The 27449-nt window shown below is 39.0% G+C and overlaps 1 protein-coding gene across 1 annotated transcript; it reads left to right on the top strand.

Moving 5' to 3' along the window:
* The first annotated feature begins 3595 nt into the window (after positions 1–3595).
* On the top strand, positions 3596–26609 carry enpp2l (ectonucleotide pyrophosphatase/phosphodiesterase 2-like). The gene is made up of 25 exons (XM_087787213.1): positions 3596–3744; positions 6648–6753; positions 6839–6988; positions 7277–7402; positions 8811–8871; positions 8986–9083; positions 9155–9234; positions 10298–10417; positions 10633–10688; positions 14351–14416; positions 14512–14584; positions 14655–14763; positions 15091–15216; positions 15292–15323; positions 15745–15872; positions 15976–16054; positions 16146–16233; positions 16348–16514; positions 16580–16640; positions 20927–21066; positions 22113–22254; positions 22356–22433; positions 23121–23253; positions 24693–24843; positions 26271–26609. Exons 1-25 carry the CDS (start codon positions 3727–3729, stop codon positions 26439–26441), a joined length of 2559 nt encoding a protein of 852 aa, XP_087643339.1. The 5' UTR covers positions 3596–3726; the 3' UTR covers positions 26442–26609.
* The last annotated feature ends 840 nt before the right edge of the window (positions 26610–27449 follow it).

The raw sequence follows: 27449 nt of genomic DNA, 5'->3' as shown, positions 1-27449 counted from the left end.
ACCTGCAAAGTCTTGACAAATATTTTAATTTGACATAATTCCTGTCAAGAATCTGGGAACTAAATCAGTTAGTTGAAGCAAAACCAGTCCAGTCTGTGTATTTTTGCAAATGCGTACATTTTTAGCAAAGCGGTTTGTGGCTTATCTAACCTCTACCATTTGCCCAAATGGATGATAAGCCTTGTATCATTCCCATTATCTTAAGTATTCATACACGTACATAGCAATGGTTAACAAATGGTTAACAGGTACAACTAAGTGCTGATAAATCTTGCATAGTGTTGACAATAGAATAAAAAACATTTATTCTTGGAGGACCAATATTTCTCTATTATCTCTGTGTTTGTCTCCAAATTTTCTTCAACATAATCTTTACCGTTACTGGCCTGTGTATAATTGTTGAAAGTAATAATCTATGTACCTTATCTTATATTAATCACTGGCATCATTATAGGTCACTTTATCAACATGAACATTAATCTACTTTGATATGAGCCAAACCTCCAGCGGGCAACATAAAATGACTTGGGGGGGCCAGATTTGGCCCCCGGGCTATTTGCTTTTAGAGAAAGATGCTGCTCATAACTCGTAATCCCTAGAGTCAAGGGTTATTTTCCTGCAGCTCCTGTCGCAAACATATCCCCTAGGAAAAGCAGTGAGGGATCTGAAACGTACTTGTTATCTCGCTTTAGAACAATTTTAACGGAGGAACAGTATGTAGTGTGTGTGCTTTGATAAAGTTGGCCCCGCGTGGATGGTTTGAGTGAATCTGTGTGTTTGAGACAAATATGAACTTTGTCCAAAGTACATAACAGCTTCTGTATTATGTTGCACAAATGTTCTTTGAGTAAAGTGACTCAATCTCCAGGGGTCAAGCGGTCGATGTCTGAGGCTTGTAAGTGGACGAACTGAACACTAGGGGTCACTAGATTTGAATAAATAAAATATGTAAGAGCGGCGACAAACTTGATTTTTATTTATTTTATGTGCCTTAAAAAAAAAGAGTGGGTGATATTAAAAAAAAAGAAAAGACTTACTTATTAATACTTAATTACAAAATGAGAGTTAATTTATCTAGCTGACCAGCCTAAGTCACTTTGCGGTGGAATAAACATGTTTTATCTTTGTATGTATTTGAAGGTAAGAATCTAAATTATGTTAATATTGAGCCAGATTGAAAATATATTGAATATATTGTATATATCGCATTATTGCAAAGTGTTAATGGCAGCTGTTTAATAAACGTTCTTTCCAAGCTAATGTTTACTTCCTGTGTGTCTTTGTTCAGCCAGTGAGACGCCTGAAGACGTCAACACACGATGTGACCCTGCAGTATCTCCGTCTACCTTCATCAGACACCGATTATCTGGAGATTGTGGATGAAAAGCACAGAAAGCTGACGTTTCTTTTCACGTCGCTGCTTTTCCAAACACATCAGGCTTCTCTCGCTGACAGTCTGATCTCTGCCCGGAACATTTTGTTCTTGGGGGAGACAAAGTGCTTTTGAAAAATTATCTCTGCTTCCTCCTCTGGACTTTGGAGATCCTCATCTTACCAGGACCACACACACTTGAGTGGCGAGACGTGCGCCGACATGCTCCTGTGTGTGCATGTAGGGGTGCACGTGTCCATGCGATGGTTTCAAACTCACTCTCAACTCTAAGCAAAGATTACCTGCCGTCACCTTTGCAGCATGCTGGTTGGCTGCCTACTGCTGGTCACCTGAGGCCAGGCTTAGTCCCTGACTCCAGTTTCACTGCACCTGGTCTCTGTGTCCCAGGGAGTCAAAGGTCAGCAGGAGCTGTCAACCAGCCTGAATGGAAACTGACCTGTTTGAAAATGTTGAAACAAACTAACAGGATTTGACAGAACTACTTCATACGTGGGAGTCTACTCCAGGGAGACCTCTAGGTTGTCCATACTGGGTAGTGGGTCTTGTTTGACTGGACTCATGGTGTACAATGTCTTGTGTTCCATTTCATCTCTTCAGAATTATCAGAAGATTTCACGTTGAGGTTGACTGTTAGCACACTGTGGTATGCACTCCATTTAAGACACAACACTTTTTTTCTAAATATTTTATATTATATTGATTTGAAAAAGTCCTGAATTTTAAAATGAAAAAAGATAATTTTCTTATTAAGCAAGAAACATACAAAAGTCAAATTTTAGAGAAAGAGGTACAAGGTGGTCAATTTCAACTTGGAATAACTGCCGCAAGCAGTGTTATCGAGTAGCTGAGCTAGCGAGTATACAAAACCCTTCACTTCAATTTCAATTTCAAATTTGAGAAAAAATCCCAATCTATTTGGTGTGGTATAGGGGTGTGAGGTAAAGGATAACAGACCCTGTCTTACTGACTGCTTCAGGCCTTGGCTCCAGCAAGGCATTTGTTGATGCCATCTGCTGTCTATGATGAAACTTAACGAAACAGCGTTTAAATAACGTAAGCTTCACGTAATGTTATTTAAAACTGCAGGATGTGCACAAATCCTTGGGATTCAGAACAATAACAATTAACCCGGAGTAATTTTGATAACCAAATCAATGGAAATGTTCATAATAGGAATAGGTGCAAATTCTATTTAGAATTATCTGTGCTGAGTGAAATTGTCTATTTTCTTAAGGATAAAAGATGACATTATATGTAGACTTTTATTTACAATGACATTGAAACATGTATTATGTCTGCACAACACTTCAATTAACAGTCTTTACACATTTAAACACCATCCTACCAGTTTCATAAAACGACCCAATTAACAGTTTGATTAAAAAAAAATATATATATATATATATGCATGTTTAATCTGACCCTGTACAGTTCCAGGGAATCACGTTACAATGTTGGACCTCCTTAGGGTTAGGGTAACGATAAGGGCAAGGGCAAGGAAATTGTATTTTATGGTTTATGTGGTCAAGATGCTGGTATTGTTTCCACCCAAGACTTGATTGTAACAATGGCAAGAGGGGTCTCTTCAAACATAAGGATATGATCAGATTAAACCGATCACAAGACATTTATTATCAACACAACTTAGTTTGGTTACCGTGACCTCAAGTACATCTTCTATGTCAAAACAGGAGGTTGAAACATGAAGCCTTGATAGTCTTAAATGTACGGAACAACTGGTCATAAAAAGTCTTTCTTCATCAGGGATGGTGAAGCACATCAAAGTTCTCATCCTCGTTGGATCACAGTTGAAGGAGGTACAAGAGATTTCAACCTCATTGATCCAAGGATTTGTTGCATTCTTTACAAATGGTTGAGATTCATGATTAATGTGATCTGGACTTTTGGGGTTCATGCTCTTTTTGTTTGGGGTGTTGTTTTATTTAAGTGACCTTTAACCAGCAGAGGGCGATGGATGCGAGTCAAGGCGCACAAATAAACTAATACAATAAGATAATTTAACATGTGTGTGTGCGTGTGTGTGCATGTGGGGGTGTGTGTGCGTGTGTGTGTGTTTGCGTGTGTGTGGTTCCTCAAACCGATGGTACATTGTGTCAGAGACCTGCTGTCACTGTTACACCATTACCTCATGCCCATTGGACCTAGACCACTGTGGTGTGTGTCTATCTGTGAGTGTGTGTGATTTTGTGTGAGTGTGTGTTTGTGCAGAGTGGGGCGAGAGAGAGAGAGAGAGAGAGAAATCCCGGCTCATCGAACTTTTCTTTCCTTCCTGGCGTCTTCATTAGTCCAGAGTTGAAACTGGGACTTGGATCATGCTCGTGGACACTCTGGTACGGTAAGACTGTGATAGTTTGCTTTCGTTTTGCCTCCTTTTTTTGTTTAACTAAACGAGCTCACGTTGAAGAATCGATCCGCGTGTGCACTTTGACTGGCATCAATACAGACACGGGTGTCTCTGGACACATTTATGAGACTGAGGATGATGATGATGGTGATGATGAAGATCTTGCTGTTGGCATCCAAACGGTTGTTTGCTATCAAATTTGAAAATGCGTTAGGAAACCTAATCTGAATTTGAATGAGAGAATTGTGATTTGTATCGAACAACAAACATCGATCCAGTTGGATAGCAAAGGTGTGTGACGCTGAGGCTGCAGGATATATAAACTTCAATAAGTAAAGAATACATTACAGTGTGGTGTTCAATTTATAAACTTCAAAACTTTGTCATCAAATGGTTTTACTTGTTTTCCTGCTTTATTTTACATTCGTTTACATTTCAATTTAAATCATATAAACATTTCAAACGTTTTTTTTTTGTTGTGATTTTCCAATAAAGTTAGATATTTATTTCAGCAGCAGTCTCGGGTGTATTCTCGAGATGGGTTGAAAGGAAAAACATCATTCAATTTAATTTTTTATAATATTTACAAGTATTTGGTTTTTATCAGATGGGGTTCGCTTAAATTAATTTTAATATTAAATGTTTTTTGTCATTATTTTACTTTTATCACACAATCATATATGTGGACTGTACACCAGTCTACTAACATGTATGCAAAGCTTACGTAGAGGCCTCTTCTTTTCATAAGGATGTGGGAAGCTTTCATTTTCATCTTTAATTGATCTTTAATGGTTTAATAGCAGCACGTCGATCAAACGGAGAAGGAATAAATAGGGAAAGTGGACGAGTGCAGACACTGATCAATAATTTTGTAATCTAACCAAAATTGGGTCAAAAAAAATAGTTTAAATCCACGTGAAAAAATGAAATCCTGTTAAGTCCGTGTTATGACGTTGACCGATTTTTTAAAAGTCTGATCTGCAATATGGTTCACACCAGCCGGTTTAAGCTCTTCTACAATTTTTAGAGGTTCGACTTTACTATTGTTGGACAGCGAAAAGAGACAAAGTCTCATATCTGCTCCTCATACAACTGATTGCTTAAATGACCATTGACCTTTAACCTCCAGCTGCAGTGTGTGACCGCGGGTTACAATAAGAGAAAAGAGCTGTAGGTTTTTAGGACAGTAGCTTGTCTGGTTTTTGTTGTGATGATAAACAGTTCCTCTGTCCTTGATGTACAAAAACTGATCCAGATCTCAGGCGTGAGGCTTTTAAAACACAACAGCACATAACTCCAGTTTGTTTTTAAGATCTTTGCGATAACTTTTAAAGCCTGTCTCTTTATAGCGTCTGGATACAGTATAGAATAGCTGTGCCCCTACAAACCAGCCAGGTGGGGACACTGCTGGTAGCTTGGAACAGTCTACCTGAAGATATAAGAAATACGATCTGTACCTCTCTCACTGAAATGCCTCTGAAAAAAGTATTTGTATGAATTCCTGTTTACATTCTTGTTTACATGCTTTTCTCCTTCATCCACACACATACATATATATACATGCTTTTGTGTTTGTTTTTTGAATTAGAAGGTAAGTATACATATGTTCAGTCCTGACTGTATTATTATGATCAACTTTATATTTTGAATGTGTTGAGACAATGGTCCAAGGTTATGACATCTTACACACACAAGTCTTATTGGCGAAATACAAAGTGAAAAAAAGACTAATTTTGAGGTTAATGTTTTCATTTCTGTCATAGTCAATGCAGAATGAATGCAGATTATTTCCCTATAAGATAATGTTAGCATTTAGAGAAGCACACACTGTTGTTAATGTTATCCATCTTAATATGACTTCTGTTCAAGATTCCAAAACATTTCTGCATGCAAACCAAGATTTTTCATTGCAACATTAAGTTTTATCCAAAAGTCAATGCATGCTTGAGAGTAAGAGATTCATTTTTGTCTTGGAGCTTGACTAATCTTCACCTCTATATCAGAAGAACATCTTTGAGTAGACTTTTTCTTGTATTGTCATCTGCTTTTATGGCAGATGCTGTGAGTCAGATTTCCTTGTGGGGTTTCTCAACATGCTTCTATAGTTTGGTTTGTCAAGCATGGTTTACATCCCATCTCCAGATGGTACCACATGCAAGACCCACTTTCTATGATGATAGATAAGATGTAGTAAAAAAAGTTGTGGAGATATCAGAGGCAAAATTTGGCAGATACAGAAATTTGTTATGAAATTCATAGGTACACAAATCTTGATCTGAGCTTTCTGTTTGTACCTAAACCCACCACCTGTGACAACATCACATTCTGTGTCAACCTGGTTGTTTGTGTCAGTTACCAAGTAGCTCGTAGCTAGCTAGCAAGCACGAAATGGAAAAATGTCTGAGGGAAAAAGACCAAAGAAGCAGGAAGCCTTGCCGTGGAAGATTTTGCTGCATCTCATAGTCTTCTGCAAACATCTAGTTGCTTTACAGCAAAACAAAAAATGGCAATGAAAACGCTTAAAATTTTCTTTAGAAAAAAGAAAAAAGAAATATAGGAAATACAGTCTTTTGCTGAGTTTGCTCTCTTTTGATTTGCACTGTGTGAAGCATTTGCTGTGTTTTGCAAACTTCTTGTTTTATTTTATGATATAAGTCAGAGGTATGTCAAACTTGAGGCAATGATTCCCATACTCTGGACCACTGCGTTTAATCACTCCAGTAAAACAAACCCCAATTTACCCATTTATAATACATCTAATAAGAAATATACAGAATCTTTCTACGGCCTATAAATGTACCTTTTTTTTTCACTCAACGAAAGGTTCAGAATCCAGAACGTCAGTGAAACCCTCAACATTCTCAATGACTCTTTTGTTTTTGTTACTAGGTGGTGTCGGCTCTGTGCCTGCTGGCCTGTCAGGTAGGCCGAGCGTACGTGTTTCAAGCTGGTGGGTCTGCAGATGGAGGGGACAACCCACCCCCTCACACAATAGGTGAGGGAGAGAAACACTCTTTGTTAAAAGGTTTTAGTTAAAGGGATGTTTATCATTAAATGCAGACTTTCCTTTCTCTGCTCAGCGGTGTCAGAGTGGGTGAGCTCGGCCGGCTCCTGCAAAGGCAGATGTTTTGAGTTGGAAGAAGCCAAACCTCCAGGATGCAGATGCGACAATCTGTGTAAAACCTACTACAGCTGCTGCTCAGACTTTGACCTACATTGTCTGAAAACAGGTACCAGAACCTTCTCCTCTCCATCATGTGACTTTAACCGAAATAATTTCCCTTAATAATAAAAAGTCCTCAGGAAATTTAAAGACGAATGACGCTCAAAAACAACTGTAGCAGAGTCGTTCAGTTGAGCAGGTCCGGGGGCAGGAGATTTTTCCAGGATCTCCCAGCGAGTGTTAATGTTCTGCCTTGCTAGTGACGCACAGCCTTGTTCCTCACTTGGTGTGATAATCGCAGGGACTGTAATGTTGTGAACGTCACGGCAGCTCTCTAATGATTCTTTGTTCTCAGCGGGAGGCTTCGAGTGCACGAAGGACCGCTGCGGCGAGGTTAGGAACGAGGATCACGCCTGCCACTGCTCTGAGGACTGTCTCAGCCGAGGCGACTGCTGCTCCAACTACAAGTCCATCTGTAAAGGTACACATGAGGTATTTCCTCCTCAACACCTGGGAACACACACTGAGGCCGGTGCTGACGAAGGATTTTTAAATCGTATGAAATTTATTTTTTAGTGTAGGGTAGTAGCGTCCACACAGAGAAACACCTTTTATGGTATTTCTGTATTGCGCAAAATAATTGTAAATTATAAATATAATTTAAATGTTATCAAAATATAATAATTATATTATTATTACTCAAACCCCTAGCAATACATTTGTATAATAATGTATATTTATATAAATATATATATATATATATATTATATATATATATATATATATATATATACATATCCACAGTGGAAATAAGAAACACTTCTATTTCATGAGGAAATGTAGAACTATTCATATTAAGAATTCTGTAGACAAATATGTTGACTTCTATTTCAACTTAAAATGCATCTAATGTGAAAACCCAACTCTCTGTGACTTGCTCACATGTTTCAAATGTTTAAGTCTTCCTCTCCAAGATGCAGTAAGTCTCTCATCATGACCATGTTTTGAACTAGTTACTTTATAATTTTGTCCCCAGAGCGTAGTCCATTATGATGTAATACTGGCTTCACTCCAGCCAGCTTTAATCACGCCCCGCTTTGATTATACAACAAGTCCCTTGGAGTTTTCCTGGATGTGTTGTCAGAGGGCGGGGCCTAAGCAAATCTTGTAATGTAAATATTTCAACTGTTCCAGTGCACTCTTGTACATAAAGAAATTGGACGACAAACTCCCTTTAAGACAATAAATAAGACAGTTTAATTTATTCCAATGATGTCGCCAAAGGCACCAATTAGATCTCTTATTCAGAATTCTTCACCGTTCGGTTTTCTTTAATTATCCTGGAAAAAGATATTTCATTGTCTGAGACTCATCCCAACATACATACTTTAAAGTCTGATTTTCTATTGATTCTGCGCTTGCAGTCGTGAACTTTACCGTAGCAGCTCATGTAAACAAAGCAGCACTCATATTTGTAGAACCGGGTTTATTTGACAGTGAGAATGGTTGAAAAACAAAGTGGGTGGGACATAGAAGGTTGAGGGACGTTGAACTTTAGAATATATAATGTTTAGCAATCATCAGCCAGAATATATTCCAGTTCAAATAAATCCGGGGGACCAGTTCAATATGTTGTAAAATATGATTTAATTGTGTAGACACATGCAACATGTGCATATGACAAACAATTATTGTGAAATTAACAAAATACTTACACTGAAAAAATTAAATCATTTTTAGTTTATTAGTATATAAGAGTTGATGCTCGAGATATTGTTTAATGTGGTGGGTAAAAGTTCCACGAGGAAAGCTCAACTCTCACGGCCTGTCACAGTCGATTTATTCAGAGTCATCTGAGACGTTGACTTCTTGAGTGGTTTTCTCTGCAGGCGAGACTTCGTGGGTCCATGGAGGTTGTGAGGAGATCAAGAGTGCTGAGTGTCCAGCAGGGTGAGTCGCAACCTTTAGTTTGTTTGAATGTTCATACGTTATGTTTGACTGCGGAGGAATCAGGCCATGTTGACTCAGAAGTGATTTTAAGATGTGCTTGTATATTTATTTCAGCTTCATCCGTCCTCCGCTCATCATGCTCTCCCTGGATGGATTCCGGGCCTCCTACTTGAAGAAAGGCCAGTCAGTCATTCCTAACATTTATAAGCTGCGTAAGTCTTCCACACCTGCTCACTTCTGTATCATGACCCATTCACTAGATAAGGTCTACTTTTCTTCTCAGGAACATGTGGAACAACCGCGCCGTATATAAGACCTGTCTACCCTTCAAAGACTTTCCCAAATTTATACACACTCGCCACGGTGAGTGAATCCTCAAGACCGATGATACCAGGAGTTCTTTAGTACTGTCACGTCAGTAAACGCTTGTGTTCTCATTTGCTACCAAACGTTAATGGTTTTGAAGGTCATAATTTAAACGGTATGTATTATTTTATCGGTTGGACTGACATGTTGTACAAAGACATAGACAGAAAAAAAATGGTTCGGGTTAGAGTGACAAATTGTGGCTTTAAGGTAACTCAGGTGGTGACCCTGATGTACTAATTTGATATATTTCTGCGATTTTCCATAATATAAATATTTGTCAGGGTCTCAAATAGCATTTCATACAGAGATGATGCATGAGGAGGCTGTCAGAAAAGTCAACTTCTTAAAGGTTATGTTTCTTTCTGCGTTTATCTGTCAGCTTATAATTTAAAATTATAAATACATTTCAGTCACATTTTCAGGAGACAGGACAAGGATCAGATATTAAAAAAAGGTGGCACTGTTCCAGGTTAACACCTGAATGTTGAGTTCAAACCTCTTTTTTTTGCTTCGATTCCACTGGGCTTTGAGTGGGCACATCTGCCTCTGCCACCTTGAGCTTATTTCTGTTTGTTTTGTTTTAATATCAATGCTAGTTCAAGTGCTAAACATAAATCAAAAATATACTTCCTCTTCCAAGGAATTAAGTTCACATGACCTTTTCATTCAGCTTCTTCTCTATTCATACTTGCAAATCAATACAACAATGTAACTCATACGTTTTGATCTTTAAGATGTGTGTTGTTTTTAACTTAGTTAAAAAATAAGCCATTCAAGAGTCCTTAAATATCTACTCAGCCTTTTAAAACAATTTTCTGCAAACACAACAGTCTTAAAGTCATCATAGTGCATCATAAAACCTACAGAAAAAACAGCTAAATCTAGTTTCACTAAAATACATTCATAAGTATTTCCTTTACCAACAAAACCAAAAAAGTCTCTCTGCCACCCCTTGGCGGAGGTAATAAACAAAGGGAATTTTAGTAATATTTGGTGAAAATTAAAAAATATGTGGTAATGAGCTGCTAATAGAATCTTTTGTCTGGTTCTTTTTCAGGGCCTCTACCCAGAATCCCATGGGATTGTAGGGAACACTATGCATGACCCAGTGTTCAATGCCACCTTCAATCTGCGTACTAGGGAGAAGCTGAACCATCGCTGGTGGGGCGGACAGCCGGTGAGTAAAGACATGACCGTTTCAATAAAAAAGGATAAGCAGCATGTACAAACAATGAAATTCATGGGAACAGTCAAGAAAATTAGCTTTTGAGATTCAATATTTCTTGACGTGTTTCCGCACAAGCTTTTCTACTTTGTCGTTATCAACCTCTCTGGTCTTTATGTCTTATTTTTCTAAATTCTTTTACTGACAAATCCATTATTTTATTGTAGATCTGGATCACTGCTGAGGAACAAGGAGTGAAAGCTGCCACTTTCTTCTGGCCTTGGTACTTAAGTCAGTACTGGAATTCTTCTGGAACTGAACATAAAACTGTTGTTAATGATGATAATGTGCTGATAATGATCAATGAAGATGATGATAACATTGTTAATGATGATGATAACATTGTTGATGATGATGATGATGAAGATAACATTGTTGATGATAATGAGGATGATGATAACATTGTTGATGATGATGAGGATGACATTGATGTTGTTGATGATGATGATGATGATAATGATGGTGATGATGATGATGATGATGATGATGATGATGATGATGGTGATGATGATGATGATGATGATGATGATGATGATGATGATGATGGTGATGAAGATGATGATAACATTGTTGATGATTATGATGATCACATTGATGTTGTTGATGATGATGATGATGATGTTGTTGATGATGATGATAATCACATTGATGTTGTTGATGAAGAGGAGCCTGACCATGAATAGATCTGAGAGTAAGAACAAGAATTTTAAAGTTGATCCTGAAAGAAACTGGCAGCCAATGAAGAGTTTTAAGGATCAGAGAAATGTGAGTTCTTCTACTAGAGCGGGTCAGAATTCTTGCTGCAGAGTTTTGTATCAACTGCAGGTAGACAGCTCCTTCTTGCTAAGACATGAAAACAAACTATTCCAGATTATGTTTCTCAGGCTCAGTTTGACAGACTGACCTAAATCACCCAAGTACTGACTCAACCCTGGAACCTTATCATCAGGAGCAATCACCATAGTTTCAGTTTTGTCTATATTGAGCTGCAAAGTGTTTTCACTCAGCCATTGTTTGATTTCTAGCAAACAATTGACTAAGCTGTTCAGCCTCTGGGGCTCAGTTGGATCAAAAGAGCAGTAGAGCTGGATGTCATCAGCAAAAATGGGGTAAGAAATATCAGGAAATCTCTGAATGTTTAACCAGGGGAATCAAGTACAGCAAAAACAATAAAGGACCCAGAACAGAACCTTGAGGGACTCCACACAACAGATCCGCTGATTTAGACCTCATTTGATTGGCAGATACACTGAAACTGCGGCCAGAAAGGTATGACGAGAAAAACTGTAACACAGACCCAGATAGTCCCACTTCATCCCTCAGTCTTCTCAGCAGGATCTGGTGAACAACTGTGTCAAAGGCTGAGGACAGATCCAAGAGAACCAGAACAGTGTATTGACCCGAGTCAGCCGACATCATGATGTCACTGGACACTTTCAATAAAGCTGTCTCCGTAGAGTGATGTTTGCGGAAGCCAGACTGAAACTTCTCATGATGAAGATGATGACATTGATGTTGTTGATGATGATAATGATGATGATTATAACAATGGTGTTGATGATGATGATAACATTGTTGATGATGATGACATTGATGTTGTTGATGATGATAACATTGATGTTGTTGATGATGATAATGGTGCCGATGATAATGGTGTTGATGATGATGATAACATTGATGTTGATGATGATGATAACATTGTTGATGATGATGACGATGACATTGATGTTGTTGAAGATGATAATGGTGCTGATGACAATGGTGTTGATGATGATGATAACATTGATGTTGATGATGATGATAACATTGTTGATGATGATGATGATGACATTGATGTTGTTGATGATGACATTGATGTTGTCGATGATGATAATTCTGATGATGACATTGATAATGACGATGATGATCACATTGATGTTGTTGATGATGATAATGATGGTGATGATGATTATAACATTGATGATGATGATAATGGCATTTCTGTTGATGATTATGATACGTTGATGATGATGATGACATTGATGTTGTTGATGATGACATTGATGTTGATGATGATTATAACATTGATGATGATGACATTGATGTTGTCGATGATGATAATGGTGCTGATGACAATGGTGTTGATGGCGATGGTGACATTGATGTTGTCGATGATGATAATGCTGATGATGAAATTGATAATGACGATGATTATAACATTGATGATGATGATAATGACATTTCTGTGGATGATTATGATACGTTGATGATGATGATGACATTGATGTTGTTGATGATGACATTGATGTTGATGATGATTATAACATTGATGATAATGACATTGATGTTGTCGATGATGATAATGATGATGATGACAATGGTGTTGATGATGATGGTAACATTATTAATGATGTTGATGACAATGGTGTTGATGATGATGATAACATTGTTGATTGTAATGATAACATTGTTGATGATAATGATGATAACATTGTTGATGATAATGATGATGATAACATTGTTGATGATAATGATGATGATAACATTGTGGATGATAAGTTTAATGATGATAACATTGTTGATGATGATTATGATAACATTGTCGATGATAATGATGATGATTACATTGTGGATGATTAGTTTAATGATGATAACATTGTTGATGATGATGATGATAACATTGTTGATGATAATGATGATGATGATAACATTTTTGATGATGATGATGATGATAACATTGTTGATGATGATGACATTGGTGTTGATGATGATGATAATTGGCTGGTGTTGATGATGACATTGGTGTTGATAGTGATGATGATGACATTGATGTTGTCTATTAACGATGATGACTCTGGTGTTGATGATGATAATGATGGCATTGGTGTTAAAGATAAAGACATTGGTGTTGATTATGATGATAAAATTGTTCATGATTATGATGATGAGGATGATGATGATGATGATGATGAATATAATGTTAAATGTTGTTAAAGTTAAAATCTTCAACGAGCTCCACTTTGATTTAATCTTGTGGAACTTTAATTAATTATAATTCAGTGGACATTCTAATGATCCAAGGTAAAATGTCATCTTTAAAATAATGTTGAAATTTTTCAGGATCAGACATGTTTTCAAGACCATTGAAGACGTCACATTGGGATACATTTACTACCAGCTCATGAAATCTTTTTTTCTTCCTTTGCTTACCTCAGATCACCCTCAAGAGAAATCTTACTCTCAAGCTTGAATTGATTTCTCAGACCCAAAACTATTACTCTTACAATATTATATTTACTTTATGAAAGATCAAATATAGCAAATGAAAACATGGTGGCATGGACCAAAAATGATTCATGTAATTCCTGGATGTTTTGATCCTTGCTACATTTGTCATTTTCAATAAAGTCTAGATGAAATACTATTTGTTAGAACCTTGAGCAGATAAACAACTCAACACATCTTTTAATATTGTTTTAATGTATTACATTATAATCAGTTTCTTTCATAACAGTCAAGCAGATTTCAAGCTTGCTGCTGCTCTATGGAGTAATTACAGTGGGTTTGGGCACAGTGAGGTATCATGACCTCATCCCCGCGAGGACACAGACAATAGAGACTCTGAGACTCAGTGAACAGGGACGATGTCACACGGTTCTTCTGACTCTGGTCCAGATCACACGATATCGTTCTCCCTATGGATCAGTAGATTTGAACTATGTTTCCACTAGAAGGTTAAGAAAAGTATTAAAAAGTAATAAAGTTTCAAGTATGTTTTTTAACAGTTTTGTTTCACTTGAAGTTTATCAGAAAGGTATTTGTTTGAAGCGTCAGTTGATTTGTAAACAATTTTTTGAACTTTGAGTTCTTTGTCACTAAATTGGTGATGTTTGTGTGATTATTCAGGGTGATTCAGCTGGAGAGGAGGATTTTGACCATCCTGCGCTGGTTGCTTCTGCCTGATGATGAGCGGTAAGGCAAACTGGCATTGTCTCCTCGAGTCAAATGACTCGTAAAGGCATACTAAAGAAGTAAATAACACTATATTTTTAATGTGATTCATGAAGGCCGTACGTGTTCGCCGTCCACTCGGAGCAGCCGGACACTTTCGGACATCGACTGGGACCACTGAGCAGTGAGGTGAGTCAGGGTCCCATCAGTTGGTCGAGGGCATCTATTTAAACGTTGTGTTATTCTGGACATTCGTCAGCTGGACAATCCTCTGAGGGAGATTGACAACATCATCGGTCAGCTGATGAACGGCCTGAAGCAAATGAACCTGCACCGCTGCGTCAACGTCATCATTGTAGGAGACCACGGTACGAAAAGAACCGGGATTATGTTGGAGTTACCACCCTGACTCTGACATGCATTCTATCTCAAAAGTAATGAGTTTAGAATAAAGAAGACTGACTGTCAGATGTTATAAATCATATTAAAAAAAAACAGGTATTTAACATTACTGAATCAAAATGAACAAGAAGGAAGAGGACCAAGGACATAGCCTTGGGGGACACCATAGTGCAGAAGTGGTGCAGTTATTGATGTGGCTTCATAGTTTTCTGATATGACCTGATCAAGAAGTGGAAAGAATATAAAATCTGAGACATAGTTGCTGCTCTCAAACTTTCTCTCGTGTCCTGCAGGTATGGAGGAGGCTCACTGCGATTGCACCGAGTTTCTCAGCAATTACCCTCTGAACATTGACGAAATCAACCTCATCCCCGGCTCGCTGGGCCGAGTACGCCCCCGCGATCCCAAGTCCACCACATGTGAGATGAAACACTGCAGCCTACGTTATTCGTTAAAAAAAATCCTTTTTTCCTTTAATCCTTTTCCACTCTCAGATGATCCAAAAGTCGTCGTTGCAAACCTCACGGTGAGAATCTTACCGTTTAAATGCACAAGTCTCTCTTTTGTTTGACACGGTGGATGCCACAGAAAGTAACAAATGATATTTACTGACATTACTTTTATTCATGATTTCTTTTATGGATATAAAATCCCAATAGGAATGCTTTGATACGATTTAATACCAGTGGGTTGATGAGGTCTCCTGATATAACTGATGAGGTATTAGGATACAGTGACTTCATTTTGAAAGGCCACTAGATGGCACTGTCAGTTGCCATGTTTCATTGAATTAGTAGATCAGAGTTAGCGATTACAAAGCAGAGAGTGCCATCTAGTGGACTTTCAAATATACTGTATCGTGATACCTCATCAACTGTTTCACACGGTCAAGTCCTTCAAAAATAATTATTTAATATTATTATAGCAAAATCTTTTCCACGTTTCAGTGTAAATTGCCGACGCAGCATTTCAAGCCCTACCTAAAGCAGCATTTACCCAAGAGGCTTCACTACGCCAACAACAGGCGGATTGAGGACGTTCACCTGCTGATGGAGAGGAAGTGGCACGTGGCCAGGTAAGATATCCTTCACTAGGTTATTCTTTTCTTATGTGCACAGTGAGTGTCATGACCTCAACAAAAATAACTTCCTCCTGTTTCAAACCGACGCCATGTTCAGAAAAATGCCAGAAAAACTGAGGTCGAGGTGTGGATTTTTTGGTGACCACGGCTTCGACAACAAGATCAACAGCATGAGGGTGTGTGTGTTTTTTGTTAGCAAAACTCATAAAAGTTTTCAAGAATTTCTGCACCTTGGTTGATGTAAAATTTTGTTCACTTGTTTTCTAGACGATCTTCGTTGGTCACGGTCCAAGTTTCAAGTTCCGGAAACAAGTGCCTGAGTTTGAAAACATAGAACTCTACAACGTGATGTGTGGTGAGACTCAAATTAAATATATAGTCAATGATTGCAACATTATTTTGATTTGTGATTGAACCTCGCTGCCAAACTGGGTGCTAGGCTAAATCTCACCAAATCTCCCTCCCTCAGACCTGCTGGGCCTGAAACCAGCTCCTAACAACGGCACCTACGGCAGCCTGAACGACATGCTGAAGGAGCCGGTGTTTCACCCCAACATGTCCGAAGAGGTCTCAGCTCCGTCCCCTAACTCGGAGGTGAACTTGACCGACGATCTGGGCTGCAGCTGCGAAGAAGAGGTCAGTGAACGAGTGGCTCAACATGATGATGCAACCTTTTTAAACTACATTTTATTTTTCGACAGAACAAAGTGGAAGAAATCCTGGAGCCCTTCAGTCCTTCGCTTGATGACGTCTACACCTACAGTAGGTCTCTCTGTCTCACTCACGGGCTGGTGAAGCTTCATGAAGCACTGTCCTCTATTCTCATGGAACACTAGATCACACTGTCTTCAAAAAAGGATTATATTGAAATATTACACTGTTTGAATCCAATAGCGCCACCTTCTGAGCTCTAGAAATGAAGACACTGCTTTACTAAGCTTCATCTTCCGCTGTCATTTTGAGTTTTCTCAATGAATCATCCTTGAACTTAGTCTTAGTCTATCCTTCAGAAACTTCTCCATGGTTTGTTCTTTAATGTAAGTAAGTAAGTAAGTAAGTAATATTTATTTATATAGCGCTTTTCGAGACCAGGGTCACAAAGCGCTTAGACAATCAAAACAAAACTCAAAAAAGTACATACTTTAAAGATCAAGATAATACTGAGAACAACACATGAGTTCGAGAAATTCAAGGAAAAGCCTGAACAAATAGAAACGTCTTAAGGTGTTTCTTAAAGGAGTCATGTGTCTTTCTTCAAATCCCAGTTCATTTATTTACCAAGATTTTTTTTCAACCTCTCTCCCTCTCAGCTCCATTACTAATAAATCCTTTATTCTTAATGATCTTTTCACAAGAGTTAATTTGGATTTATTATGTCTTTCTGAGACTTGGCAGAGAGAGGAAGAGTTTATTCATCTGAACGAACTCTGTCCAGTAGGGAGCGCTGTCCTGGGGAAGCCTCGCCTCTCTGGTCGTGGGGGAGGTCTTGCTACTGTTTTTAGGGAGAGTTGTTCTTGCAAAGTGATTCAGACACAGGAATTCACTTCTTTTGAATCTCAGATGATCTTGGTTGGTTCTACAAGACCTTTCTATTGTGTGTCAATCTACCGCTCGCCTGGTCCTGCGGCGGTGTTCTTGAAAGACTTTAGTGACTTCTTATCTTCCATTATTCAGATGGAATCTGTTTTATTCTTGGAGACTTTAATCTTCATGTTGATGACGTCACATCTTGTTCTGCTAAAGAACTTTTAACTTTAACTGAAGCCTTTAATTTTGAGCAACACGTTTCTGAACCCACTCATCAAAAAGGCCACATTTTAGACTTAGTTTTTACTCTTGGCCTGGACATTTCTAATGTATCTGTACATGATGTCCATCTGAGTGATCATTCTCTTGTCTTGTTTAACCTGGACTTCATCCCTGAACCTAAGCCTTTGAAAGTTAGGTCTCAGAGGCGTGTCATCTCAGCCGATACTGCAGACAGTTTTTCTGCTATGTTAGACCGTCTTTCCTTTGATGACTGCCCAGATGTGGACAGTTTGATTCACTGTTTCACTGGTCATTGTGTTGAAATACTGGATCAAGTGGCACCTGTTAAATCGAACTTGAAAATTCAGAAAAAACGGTGCCCTTGGACAAATGAAGATCTCCTGAGTCTGAAGAGACTTTGTCGAAAGACTGAGCGTCTCTGGAAGTCTACTAAACTTGAGGTGCACAGACTTCACCTCAGGGATCTGTTGACTTCTTACAATGAGATGGTAGAAACTGCTAGATCTGATTACATCAGAAAACTGGTAGCAGCAAATAGGAAAAACCCCAAAGTTTTGTTTGACACAATTAATTCTCTTGTGTCTCCTGCTCCTCAAATCACGCCTGTCTTCTGTGAAGCTGACAGCAATGCATTGTTGAGATTTTTCATTGACAAAATTAAATTGATTAAAGAGAAAATCTCTCCCCCTTTGTTTGGAACCCCTACTGTTTCTGAGCCCCTCTCCTCCTCTTGGTCCTCCTTCACTGCTGTATCTTTGGGTGATATTTCGGCACTAGTGAACAAGATGACACCCTCCTCTTGCTCAGATGACGTCCTTCCTTGTAGGCTTTTTATCAAAGTATTTGATGTAATTGGCCCCTGGGTTACCAATATGGTGAACCTCTCCCTTTCCACAGGGGTTTTTCCCAATGCATTTAAACATGCCATTTTGGAGCCTCTGCTCAAAAAAACAGGCTTAGACCCAACTGACCTCAGTAATTTCAGGCCTATTTCTAAGCTCCCTTTCTTGTCCAAGATCTTGGAGAAGGTGGTGTCTGAGCAGCTGTCTTTGTTCCTGGATCAGAGCGACATCCATGAGAAGTTACAGTCTGGCTTCCGTAAACATCACTCTACGGAGACAGCTTTATTGAAAGTGTCCAGTGACATCATGATGTCGGCTGACTCGGGTAAATTCACTGTTCTGGTGCTCTTGGATCTGTCCTCAGCCTTTGACACAGTTGATCACCAGATCCTGCTGAGAAGACTAAGGGATGAAGTGGGACTGTCTGGGTCTGTGTTAGAATGGTTCTAATCTTACCTTTCTGGGCGCAGTTTTAGTGTATCTGCCAATCAAATGAGGTCTGAATCGGCAGATCTGTTGTGTGGAGTCCCTCAAGGTTCTGTTCTGGGTCCTTTATTGTTTTTGCTGTACTTGATTCCCCTTGGTAAAATCATTCAGAGATTTCCAGATGTTTCTTATCACATTTTTGCTGATGACATCCAGCTCTACTGCTCTTTTGACCCAACTGAGCCCCAAAGGCTGAACAGCTTAGTCAATTGTTTGCTAGAAATCAAACAATGGCTGAGTGAAAACACTTTACAGCTAAATGTGGACAAAACTGAAACTCTGGTGATTGCTCCTGATGATAAGATTCCAGGGTTGAGTCAGTACTTGGGTGACTTAGGTCAGTCTGTCAAACTGAGCCTGAGAAACCTGGGTGTTGTATTTGATAAAGACATGTCTCTTGTTCGACATTGCAGAAAACTGACCAGAAACTGTTTCCTTCAACTGAGAAAAATCTCTAAACTTAGGAAAATGTTGTCGGAACATGATCTGGAGCTTGTAATCCATGCGTTTGTTTCTTCTCGTCTGGACTATTGTAACAGTTTGTTTTCATGTCTTAACAAGAAGGATCTGTCTCGTCTGCAGTTGATTCAGAACTCTGCAGCGAGAATTCTGACCCGCTCAAGTAGGAGAACTCACATTTCTCCGATCCTTAAAACTCTTCACTGGCTTACAGTTTCTTTCAGGATCAACTTTAAAATTCTAGTTCTTACTTTCAGATCTATTCATGGTCAGGCTCCTCCTTACATCACTGATCTGATCCAGCCTTACACCCCAGCTCGGGCTCTGAGGTCTGTGGATCAGAATCTACTTATGGTTCCTCGCACACGGCTCAAGACCAGAGGAGAGAAATCTTTTCAGGCTGTTGCTCCTAAGCTTTGGAACGATCTTCCTCTCTCTTTGCACTTGATGGAGTCTACTGACTCCTTTAAGAAACACCTTAAGACGTTTCTATTTGTTCAGGCTTTTCCTTGAATTTCTCGAACTCCTGTGTTGTTCTCAGTATTATCTTGATCTTTAAAGTATGTACTTTTTTGAGTATTGTTTTGATTGTCTAAGCGCTTTGTGACCCTGGTCTCGAAAAGCGCTATATAGATAAATATTACTTACTTACTTACTTACTTAACAGCAACCAATCACAGCTGTCGATAACTATTAACATGGCAACATGGACCTAGAATTTATTATTTAATATTATTATTTATTATTTATTTAGAATAGAGTATTGTAGCAACCAATCAGTCGTCACTAAATAGAGCAGTACGTAAAAAGGCATTAAGTTAATCTGGTGACCAAATAAACCGCCTGTTTGTAACAGAGTTAAAAAATAGAATCTTTGTCATTCCTGACTTAAGCTTGATACATTATATTAAAATTTTCGGTAACGTTTGCAAACAAAAGTAATAAGCAAGACTTGGAAGGTGAACTGTGATATAGCGAGGGACCCATATATTTCAATTGTTGGAGGCTTGCTATAACTATATAGTCTCTGTGTTTGTCCTTCATTAAACGATCACCAAGCAAATTTCTTGTCCTAAACCCATATTCTTTGTTACTGTATATTTGTCTTAAATATTAGCATCTTTATAGGTCAAGATATCAACATTAGAATTAATACAATATGAGCAAACCATCTGGTGGACCCCATTAAATATATTGGTGGGCCAGATTTGGCCCCCTGGCTTTAGGTGGTGCCTTTTTCGGTAGGCTGAAGTCTATCCCATCTAGCTAGGGCAACAGAGACGCTGGGCAAAATGTACAGACTGAAATGGAAAAGTTCTCAAGAGAGACACTAGAGGGCGGACAAACCTCACACGTTAAAGAAACTTGCAGAAGATTATTCCAAGGATGTTTTAGATTATGAGAATAACACAAGAATATTAATGGACAGAGGCAACAGAACAATAAATCCGATGAATGTATGAACCTACGCCTGTGTGTGTGTTCCTGCAGACAGCACACACCTGCCGTTCGGTCGACCAGCAGTGATGTTCGAGGCCGACTACACGTTACTTCATCACGTGGAGTTCATCAGTGGATACAGCAAAGAGCTTGCAATGGCCCTGTGGACTTCATACACACTTCCTCCACAGGTTCCAGATTTACTACCTAAGTGTAACAGTATTTTGGTCTCTGCTTGACGTATGGAGTAGCGGAAACAGAAGCAGTTTATTAGTTTTATACAAGTCACTTTTGTTCCACCATCATGTTTTCCTTCGACAGCATCATAAAGTTGGTCCCGCTGACGTGACGCACATGCTGTAAATGTTTATATCTGCGTGTTAACATGCTCTGTGGGGCAGCGGGGGGGTAGTTAACGGGGAACCTGAGGTGGATTTACAAGGTGCTGTTGGTCACGCACTGAACACGAATCCCTTCATAACAGAGATGAAAATGAAGTCTGTGGTTTTAACGTTAAATCAAGATTGATAAATGTTGTTATGGTGTGTTAGAAAGCATTTTGTGATCTAATTGGAGCTGTTGCTGTACACATATAATGTTCATTGAAGGTCAGTCATCCTCCTGAGACATAGAGAAGAGCTTTGGATGGAACTAATGAAGGTTGTTCCTCCAGGCCAGCAGCCATTTGTTCCATTAGAGCACAACCTTTTTTTTACACTGAGGACCACTTTAATGTGGACATTATGTTCACGGACTAACCTTCAGAAAATAACAGTAAAAATTAATAGTTTTTGTTTGACTTATTTTCTCTAGTTTATATGTTTATTTTTTTAGTTAACTTGCCTGAAACGAGAGTCTTGACGTGTCAAGAATCACAGGTTAAATATAATAATCGGATCTTTTTTTTTTTTTCAAACATAAGACCTTTCAGACAGTAATAATCAATTGAATAAAATAATATGAACACCACATTGGATTAGAGTGCTTATTCAATTTCTTTGTGAGATGAGATGTAAGAGTACATAATTAACAGCGTTAACTACTACCACTCTATCAGATTCATTCAAATAATATGATTGAAATAAAAATAAATAAATAAAATACAATAAGTTCTAATAAAATACGGACAGTATCATGGCATATAAATAATAAATAATTATTTAAAATAAGATAAAATACATTAACTTTAAGTATTTTGTATGGAACCACATTTAAAAGCAGCTTATCTTCACCACAGGAGAACTCAACACCAGTCCCGGAGGTGAGCGGCGGAGGCCAATGTGTGCGTCTGGACTCTCGAGTGTCAGCTGACGGGAGTCAGAGCTGCAGAGGCTATGCCCAAAATAGTGAACTCACATACGGCTTCCTCTTTCCACCAGGTGAGGAATACACTTCGAGTCTTTTCTTGCAGTAATGACTTCACTCAGAGTTGAGTTTGCTACATAACTGCTGCTGAATCTATGTGCTTGTGGGTTTGCAGAGCTGGCTTCTTCTCCGGAGTCCAAATTTGACGCTTCACTCATCACCAACACGGTTCCCATGTACCCCGCCTTCAAGAGTGAGTGACAACAGCTCCTCCAGGAGTAAAGCTATTAATATGGGCCCAGGAGAATCAAATGATACTTTATAGAAATACTTAGCTAAGTCATGATGAGATACTAGAGATTTGGAATTAAGAAAGAAAGAGTTGTGCAATGAGAGCCAAGTGACCATCTTTTCCCTTTTGTAGAACATGTTAGATTTGGAATTATGGGACATGTTTATATATGCAAATGTATGGGAAATCATGTAAGCTTCATGCTTCATGTAAGCGCAAAAATCCCTGAATGACAAACATAAGGTATATTAAGAATCAGGTGTTTTCAAATTAATAGCTCATCATATGAACATTTTATTGAGGCCTGTTAAGGAATGGCTGAAAAAACTTGTTGAATCTTGATCAGAATCTCATGTAAAATGTGTAATTTCGGGGAGGTCACATACTTGGTGTGGTTAAAAACAATTAAAGCCAGGTTCTGTGGTAACCACACACGTTTGACAAAGCTCTGTTTGCTTGGATTCGTCACCAGTCAGACCGGGAGGTCGGGACATGCCGACACTGATTGTCTCGACAGACAATGAACTTTTGTCAGTGCGGAACAAAGTGCTCATTATTCCTGACAGTCTGCGCTTATCTATAGTTGTCTTTCTCTCGAGTGTCATCAAAAGAAACAAAAACAAATCCTGCTTTTTAAATTTGTGTTAGGATTGTGGAGTTACCTCCAGGGGACACTGCTGAGGCGCTACGCTGAGGAGAACAATGGAGTCAATGTTTTGGTTGGACCCATTTTTGACTCCAACTACGACGGACTTCGGGACACAACACTGAGTGTAAAGCAGTAAGTAGGACACATGTCGTGAAGACAAAGAAAATACAATAAAATTACTAAGTAAAATAGTTGCTGAAAAACTAATATTAAAGTGAAGGGGCGCCATCTAATGTGTTCTGAAGACATTATGAAGCGTCATTGGCCACTAACTTACTAAAGAAAAGTAGTTTGACGTGTTCAGTTTTATTCTTGTAATCCTGCTTCTTACAATTAAGCAACCATCTTCTATTTTCCAATGTCTATTTATATTAAGGAGATCTCCCTGCTTATTACAATATGTGGGTTGAAACATCCAAATGTATTTCCAGCCGATTATATTTCAGGCCAGGAGTCTCCCCAGAACCTCAGTGCTCAGGTATCCTAAGCGCCAGTCATGCCACAAAATCAAAGGCGGTTTGAGTGGCCAGTAAATGGAGTGGGGGCAGCAACTAGATGTTGATCTGAAAGGTATCCTCGAAGTTACTAAAGTTCCTAATTTGAAGGAGATCCCAACAGTGGTCAGCTGCCAGAAACAACTCAGTCCCTGGACCCTATGTTGTACTATACCTGCTGTACAAGAGTCAGGCCTGAACTGTTTGTGGAAGATCCTTATCGTGATCTGGAGGACCCACCTGACAGTGGAGAGCCGGAGAGAGACCAGTTTAGGCTACCACCTATGAAGGCTACCATCTAGCCTTGTCTAGACGATCCAAGCAGGTCGCTCTACAAATATTAATCACTTACCAACCGGTACTTACTTACTAATGTTCGACTCGACGGTGCCCTGGTAGGCCGTTAGAGAAAAAGAGGGAGAACGACAGAATAGGCTTCTTGTGGAAGTCACTCTGCAAGGCCTACACTGTCCTGAGAATCGTGGGCTCACGCAGGGAAAGATTTCGGTACAGCTTCTGAGGCTGATGAGAGAGCCTCAGGATGGCTGAACTAAACTGTGTCACAAGATGTATTCAACAATAAAAGAATAATTAAACAAAATTATAATAAACTTATCTTTTTCCTATTGCTTATTGGTTCATGGAGTTGATGACAAGAATAGGAACAAGAACAGTCGCAGTAATGACGACATTCAGGTTTGGGGCCTCCCTTGATTCTAGCCATACAAGTTCTGCCTCAGACACAAATGAAACCAACATTTCCACTCTATGTCTTTGCTCTGCTTATCTTATCTCAGTCTTGATCCCTGTAGTCAAAACTTGATTTTTATTATGACGTTAGTAAGAATAGTTTTTCAGGTGGAACAAGCTAGAGCTCTAGAGATAAGGTATGCGACTGAGTACAAGCGGTGAAAAGCAGCCGTGAGCTTACACCCAGACAGGAACATCAACATTATTCTTTAAGCATTACAAATGACACCAGAGTAACAAGAACATTATTGAGCCAAAGACAAACTATTTCTTCAGCTTTTATTTCTCTCATGATTGTAGATGATAATGTTCTGATGTTCTGGCCAGGTCCACTGAGTCTCTGCCAGTCCCCTCTCACTTCTACACGGTGGTGACCAGCTGCCAGGAGGTCAACCAGACGCTGGAAGAATGTGAAGGAGGACTCAAGGTTTTCTCCTTCATTGTTCCTCATCGGGAAGACAACAGCGAGACTTGCATTGTGAGTACAGGCCGGTAGGGGGAGCATTGTGACAACTCCAGTAAATACACAGCAGGAAGTTTGAATCTCTGCTTTGACGTGTTTTTCCCCCTTGATTGATGCTATCATATGATACTACATTCATTTCCTCCTTCCTTTATTAGTTTAAGTTTTTATTTCATTTCCCACTTCCCACCTGCATTTTATTATTTTCTCCAATCGTTCTTTTTCCTCTATTTTCTCATCTAAAGTTGGCTTTGACTTTTTTAACATTTGCTTCTCTTTCCTACCATTCCTACTTCTCCCATCTTACTCCATAATCTCCCCCCTCTTTGTATCGTTACACTTCCCTTCGTTGTCTCTGTCTACCTTTTAGTCCTTCCTTTCAAGTCCGTCCTCCAATTTGATTTGTCCTTCCAGTCATTATCTTTTGTCAATCCAAAAATCAATTCATTTTAATCGTTAATGTGTCTTTTCCTGTCTATCTTTTTTTTTTTGCCTTAAACATTATCTTTGTCCTTTAATTCGTTTATCTTCCTTCACATGTTCTTTCTTTTTACTCCTGCCTATTAATTAGTTATTTCCCTTTTTAGCCTTTTTCATTGATTATCTTCCCTGTCTTCTCTCCATTATTTGGTCTCCATGGTTTCTAAATCCTTGGGTTGCATATTTCTAACAGCAGCTGTATTTCTTCGTTTCTCTAAGCCGACCGTAGACAATCAAAATATTTTGTTTCGGTCATAGAGTAGAAATTGTAAACAATGAAGAAGTGTGAGTCAGTGGTTCAAATTCAGACATTCTTTGTTATGGAGAATTGATGCAGGGTGTGTAAATTATTAAGGATCAGTCAGGGAACATCTGTCATGAGTGATCTGAAAAGATGATCTGGTCACACGAGAGCTGCCCTGATGTTTGGTGAGTCATTTAGACTAAAGGTGAGGAAATCATTAATTATTATATCTGAGTAACAACTTGTGTCAAGATGTTTGGATACAGTTGGCATGTAAGACAAATAATCCTGAAAATACTTGTGATAAATGAAGATCTCTAGGGATTAGGTGACACGAGATATGCTGAGACAAGCTAAGGCAAACTTTGAGAGGAAATGCCAAGAGTTAATGATGAATATGTGTTTAATAAGATTAAGTAATATGCTGACTAGGCAAATGAATTATCAAGGTATAGTGGCAATAAAAATCAGTTCTCGTTTCCTCTGTGTGAACTTACCTGGCCATCACCTGACTATCTACTTATATATGTTTATGGCACTCTTGAGGTTGTAACCTTTCGCTCTTTTAGCACTTTATGTTATCTTGAAGTCATGTGATTCAGAGTATTCATTAGACATCGAAGGGCAGTTTTGGTGGGCGCCATAGGCAGACGCAAGCTAAAAATGTAAAGACTCAGATGCAAAAAGTTACCGACAACTCTTTTTTTTTTGTCTTCAGAACTCAGAGGCTGAGTCCAAGTGGGTGGAAGATCTGTTGAAGGTTCACACCGCCAGAGTTCGAGACGTTGAGATCCTGACGGGCCTGGACATTTACCGCTCCACCAACCAGACCTACATAAACACCTTGCGGCTGAAAACCTTCCTGCAGACATTTGAGAGCGACGACTAAAATGGGGATGAGGGAGGCAGAAGAAATGTTCCTTCTTGAAAGATGAAGATGCTTTAGCGCCTTGTGTAACTGTTGAGACCACAGCAGCGAGTTTAGCTCAGCCACGCTCACACAATGTACCGTTTACTGTAACTGCACCATTAAAGATGTTTGATAGATCCACCCAGACCTCAGCCTCCTTGAATGTCTTCTCACCTGAAAATGTAGCTTCTTCACCATCACAATAAAAAGAGAACCTTGTTGAGTTAAGTCAGGCACCTTTCTAAAGGGCAACTGATGTAAAAATCATACTCTCCCGACTCACTCACATATTTCAAATGTTGAATTCGAACGAGAGGTTACGAGAGCGGAGTTCATTGTGACATAATATTGGCTTCACTCCTCCTAAAGCCAGCTGTAATCACGTCCGCTTTGTTTATACAACGAGTCACTTGCAGTTGGAGACTTCCGGGATAGATGACTCACAGTGACGAACCCTGGTGTTTGACCAATCACACCAGAGTGGGTGTGGTTATGGTAAACAAGATTTCATCTACATATAAACACTGTGGGCGGGGATGATTTCAGTGGGCGGGGCTTAAGCACATTTTCTAATGTATTTATTTGAATGAAAAGAGAGTTTTGTACAAACAGACACATACTGATGATACAATAGAGGTGCAAGATCACTTTAGGAGACACTTAAATCCACACATTAGCTCTTTAAGGTGTTTCCTAGATGTGTCCCTTGAGGTACTTCTGGCATGTCCATCTGTCCATGGTCAACCCAACAACATGGTGGAGAAAGTATGTTCTGAAGCTTGGAAAGAAAGAAGTTCTTTTTTAACAGCTAAGTACTGATTTTAATTTTAATTAAACGATTAGCTTCATCTGCTTGATATCAAACAGCATCTAATGATGAGAGAGAAACGTGAGGTTATCTTCCGGTTACAGTAATCAGTCACTTATCAGCCTTTTCTGGTCCAGAGGTCACGGTGCGATAGCTACTTCACCCCCCCATACGTCTGT

The sequence above is a fragment of the Callionymus lyra genome, chromosome 3 (assembly GCF_982586985.1).
Source record: "Callionymus lyra chromosome 3, fCalLyr1.hap1.1, whole genome shotgun sequence".
In the NCBI taxonomy this organism is placed as follows: domain Eukaryota; kingdom Metazoa; phylum Chordata; class Actinopteri; order Syngnathiformes; family Callionymidae; genus Callionymus; species Callionymus lyra.
The sequence above is the reverse complement of the archived record's forward strand: the minus strand, read 5'-3'. Positions and strand labels throughout refer to the sequence as shown.